At 38.5% G+C, this 5,037-nt stretch overlaps 1 protein-coding gene across 1 annotated transcript; it reads right to left on the bottom strand.

The window, feature by feature from the left end:
• Nucleotides 1-2,258: 2,258 nt before the first annotated feature.
• Nucleotides 2,259-3,209, bottom strand: LOC115867980 (olfactory receptor 1F1-like). Its single transcript, XM_030884386.2, has one exon. It carries the CDS (start codon nt 3,207-3,209, stop codon nt 2,259-2,261), a length of 951 nt encoding a protein of 316 aa, XP_030740246.2.
• Nucleotides 3,210-5,037: the final 1,828 nt, after the last annotated feature.

Below are 5,037 nucleotides of genomic sequence, written 5' to 3'. Positions count from 1 at the left end.
CATGAACCCTTGATAATTTATAAATTATTATTATTTTGTCATGTCTTACACTGCCCAACATCTCCTTTCACCCACTTTTTTGTTGTCTGTCCCCAAGGGAAGGGGTTATATGTAGAACTTTGTAATCGGTCTCCCTTTCTACCTCTCCTGGTATCACCAATCTCACCACTGGTCCTGAATGGTTCATCTGTCCTGGATTTCCTGCGTTTCCAGTTCCATCTGTGCCAGTGTACATCCTCTGGTCTAGCCAGATTTGTAAGGTAGAATTGGGATCAAGATAATGCGGGGGAGGAAGCATTGAGGAACTAGAGGAAAGTTGTATGTTTCATCATTGCTACACTGCACCCTGACTCGCTCATCTCCTCCCCGTGACCCTTCTGAAAGGTATGTCCAGTTGTCTACAGATGGACTTTGGGTCCCCAATCTGCACTCCCCCTCATTCTCAATGATAGGATTTTTTGTTCTTTGATGCCTGATACCTGATCCCTTCGACACCTCATGATTACACTGGCTGGTGTTCTTCCTGTGGGGTGTGTTGCTTCTGAGCTATATGGGAGCTTGTTTATCTTCAAGCCTTTAAGACCCCAGGCGCTGTATCTTTTAATAGCCAGACACCATCAGCTTTTCCCACCACATTTGATTACGCACCAGCTTTGTCTTCAGTGATTCAAGTATGTATTACTAAGAATGTTTTAGGACGTGTTTCATGAATTAATGGTAAAATAGGATGCATAAATTAGATATTTATGGGGAAAGATACCCATGTTACTCTGGTAAAATAGAAAAATTAAAACTAGGCAATAATGAAAATTAAGTGAATCCTAGACCCACTTCATAAGAAACAGATGGTACAGTAAGCCTCTAGCAAAATAGTGAAGAAAACACGAATCATGTTAGGAACAAAAAGAATAGTAATGAATAAGTAGAGATTTTACAGCCAATATAGAAATACGAGAAACAAAGACATGTTAATATGTTTCAAAATCTAGTGAAGTCAATGACTTTTTGTAAAGGTAGGAACATAGGATATACCTGAAATAAAACGTTTTAAAATTTCTAAGTAAATGAGACATTTGAAAACACAACCCTCTACTCTTAGCCTCACCTTTATCCACCTGCTCACATACAAAATAAAAGTTGGTGGTATCTATCAAACCTGCCATCCAGGAACAGCCTCCTCCTAGTATATTTTGAAGAATTGGGTATATATATAGATTAAGTATTGAAAACATTTCCATGTACCTTAATATACAAATGTGACAAGTATAATAAAATTGGTAATATCCTAGTCTCAGAAACAGCCTTTGATTCTGAATTTTACCAGATTTCACACAAGATGTCCTCTTATCCATCTCTCTGAAAGGAGAAATTAAGGAAAACTGTCCTATTTTCCTCATTCTTTCTTAAAATCCAGAGTTTCCTGTTCAGTGGTTATTTTACCCAGTGTTAAATATATCTTGATTTTTAAACATTTCTTGTAAGTGTTTTCAAAATGAGTTTGAAAGTACATATTATAGTAAATTTCCATTATGTGTTAATGCAGAACCAAAATGCATACTGAGTAAATTTGCTCAAGGAACCTTATAGAAATATATAAGTTCTGCAAGATGAAAACTGTGGATATTGTATGGCCATTTGGAGAAGGTTTGTTATACATGAGAGTGGAAATCTATGATGTAAGCGAGGATGTATGTTCAAATAACTGAGCACATTGACGAAGAAAAGCTGAAATTGATAAGCCTGTGCACTGGAATTCAGGAGCTTATTTCTTCTTGGTTATGTTACCTTATTTCTTGTTTAAATTCCCTGTATTTCTGCTTAATGTTGTATGATGTATAAAGCTCATTTAAAATGGTAAAAATAATTAACTCAGATGCCTGGAAGAATTAGGACTTCCTGGAGCCCTAAATGAACTAAACCTTTCTGTATTGTGAAATTTTGAATTGAGAAATTCATAGAACATGAGTGTCAGACAGAGTGACCGTGGTATGATCAAAATAAAGATCAGAAGGATTAGGAAAGAAGGAGGAGTAGAAACAAGAAGCAGGAAGGAAGAGGGATAAGTGATATTGCATTGCGGGAATTGCAATCAATGATGTGATACAAATCTGGTGTGTGCTGCTGACTGGAAAGCTAATCTCCTCTACAACTTTTACCCAATTCACAATAAAAAACTTAAAAAAATCTGTACAGATTCATTTTCCCAAGACAAATACATAGATGAATAACTACTACATTTAGAAGATAGTGAAAAATATTTATTGTTGAACATAAAAACAATTCATTGAAATCATTTTTGTTAGGGCCCCTTTAATGTCCCTGTTTCTCAGGCTGTAGATGAAAGGGTTCAGCATGGGGGTCACCACTGTGTACATCACAGCAGCTGCAATGTCATTCTCAGCCGAGTGGGAGGATGACGGGCTGAAATACACAGCAATGATGGTGCCATAGAAGAGGGACACTGCAGCCAGGTGGGAGCCACAGGTGGAGAAGGCTTTCCACTTTCCTTTTGTGGATGGGACTCTCAGGACAGCAGAGGTGATGCAAATGTAGGAAACCAGGATGCAAACTAACGGTATCATCATGATCAGACCCCCCTCAGTAAGAATCATCATCTTATTGAGGTGTGTGTCAGAGCAGGAGAGTCTCAGAAGAGCAGCCACATCACAGAAGAAGTGGGGGATCCTGTTGTCTGCACAGAATGAGAGTTGAGCCATTAGCAGGGTATGCAAGAGAGCATTTATAATGGCAATGCCACAGGACCCAGTGAGCAGCAGGGCACAAAGCTGATGGGTGATCTTTGCTGTGTAGTGTAAGGGGTGGCATATGGCAACAAAGCGGTCATAGGCCATCACAGCCAGGAGAAAATTGTCCATATCCCCAAACATGATGAAAAAATACATCTGCATGAGACACTCAGTGATGTAAATAGTCTCACCACTGAATATGTTGTTCAGCATCTTGGGGACTATGGTGGAGGAGAAGCAGAGGTCCACAAAGGACAGGTTGCTGAGGAAGAAGTACATGGGGGTGTGCAGGCGAGAGTCTATGCTGATGGCCAGGATGATGAGCAGGTTTCCCAGGATTGTGGCCAGGTACATGCTCAGGAAGAGCACAAAGAGGATCTGCTTCTGCTGCTGAGGATGCCTGGAGAGTCCCAGGAGGAGGAACTCAGAGACACTCGACTGATTTGCCTGAATCATAGCCATGGAACAGGTTCATGCACAAGAGAAAATTCAGAGACCTAGATATGGATGGAAAAAAGGTAGCAAATAGAACTGCAGTTTAAGACATGTTTATAAATCAGTTCATTGATTTGCTAAGAGAAGATATGTCCACTTGACCCGTACTCTTAATTTCCTACACTCAGTCCTGTTGCTATTCCTACTGGGCTCCTCACCCTTTGTGTAGTATATTTATAATCGGTAAACTCACAGAAATAAACATTGTATTCTGTGACTACATGCGTCTGCTCTTACTTTTTTTTCCTTCAGTTCTCAATCCCACCTTCCTTGTAGCTCCTAAAGAAATGAGACCTAGCTGGATCTTACTGGGTTTATCTCACCAGTTGTTTGATTTAGGACTTCATCTATTGATCTCTGGATCTGAAAATTTAATCCAAGGTAGTTCATAAAATAATTTCAAGCCTTTAACAACCAATACACAAAGCAACAACAATGTCCTCTTTGCTGAAAAATTACCTGGAGGATTTTGGTGTTGTAGGAATCATTTGTTCTTCACTTGTGTATAACTGGTCAATGATTCTCTTTATGGTGAGGATTGGGAAGTCTTGGAAATACAAGAGTCAGTGAAGAGCAGGTATTCATGGTCTTAGTCTGTTTCCATGAAAAATGTCTGGGGGAATCACAGAGAGGTATTTACAGGAAGGAGACTCTATGGCTGTTGGGCCAGATTCCCTGGGAGCCTCATTAGAGATAAGAATAGAGTAATTTTCCCACCTTCCTTTTGGCCCCTTTGGGTCAAATAGTAATGGCAGAGAATATTATCTAACTCTTGGATCAAAACTGAGATATTAAACAATCCATGTGGAGAACAATATCAAACTGAATCCTCTGGGATCTCAAATCTTATCATTTTTATGACTTAGGTTTAAGTCTAAGTCTAAGACTTAGGTCTAAATATTTTTCTTCATACTTTCTTAGTTCAGAAGCTTTGCGTGTTGTCCGAATAAATTCTTCTCCTCATCCTGTGAATGTCTGGTCATCTGCTGCATAGACTCAGAGATGGCTTTACCAATAAGAATAATGAATTAGAGAATTGTTCTAAATCTTTTACAATATCTGGTGTAAAACATCTGTTTTTCATGATTTAACAAATCCAGTCATTAAAAAACTCACAATATCAAAAAGTCCAGGACCATATAGTATTAATAGAGAACTTTACCAAACATGACAAAAAGAAAGAGAATTAACACAAATTCTACACAAACTATTCCAGAATATATAAAGGATAATCTACTACCAAACTCATTTTATGAAACAAGAATAAATTTGATATCTAAACCAGGCAAAGACATCACCAGAATTAAAAAGCATATGAAATCATATAAAACAAATATCCCTTCTAAGTATTGGTTCCAACGTTTTCAACAGGCCCAGATTAGAGAGGATATTAGGAAGTCTCTAGACACTAACGAGAATGAGAATGCAACATATCAAAACTTATGGGACACTGCAAAGACAGTTATTAGAGGTAGCTTGATATCATTAAATGCATATATGAAAAAAGAATAGAGGCTTATGACAGATATGTTAACATAAAACCTCCAACAACTAGAACAGAGTCAGCAGAGCAACCCCTCCAAAAGCAAGAGAAAAGAAATATTAAAAATCGGGGCAGGGCTAAACCAGTGGGAAGACAAGAGAACAATGCACAAGAGAAATGCAGCTAAAAGCTGGTTCTATGAAAGGATTAACAAAATTGACACCGCTGGCAAAGCTTACCAAGGATAGAAAGGAGCAAAGATCAATAGCCAAGATGAGGGATGAAACAGGGGCAATAACAACAGACCCCAAT

This window comes from Echinops telfairi, unplaced genomic scaffold (assembly GCF_000313985.2).
Source record: "Echinops telfairi isolate 266 unplaced genomic scaffold, ASM31398v2 ScPeMD7_5;HRSCAF=22, whole genome shotgun sequence".
NCBI lineage: Eukaryota > Metazoa > Chordata > Mammalia > Afrosoricida > Tenrecidae > Echinops > Echinops telfairi.
Note: the sequence above shows the minus strand (reverse complement) of the source record. Positions and strands in the feature narration are given on the sequence as shown.

What these genes read in the sequence shown, in the direction of transcription:
- LOC115867980 (XM_030884386.2), bottom strand. Translation starts at nt 3,209, where the DNA reads ATGGCTATGATTCAGGCAAATCAGTCGAGTGTCTCTGAGTTCCTCCTC.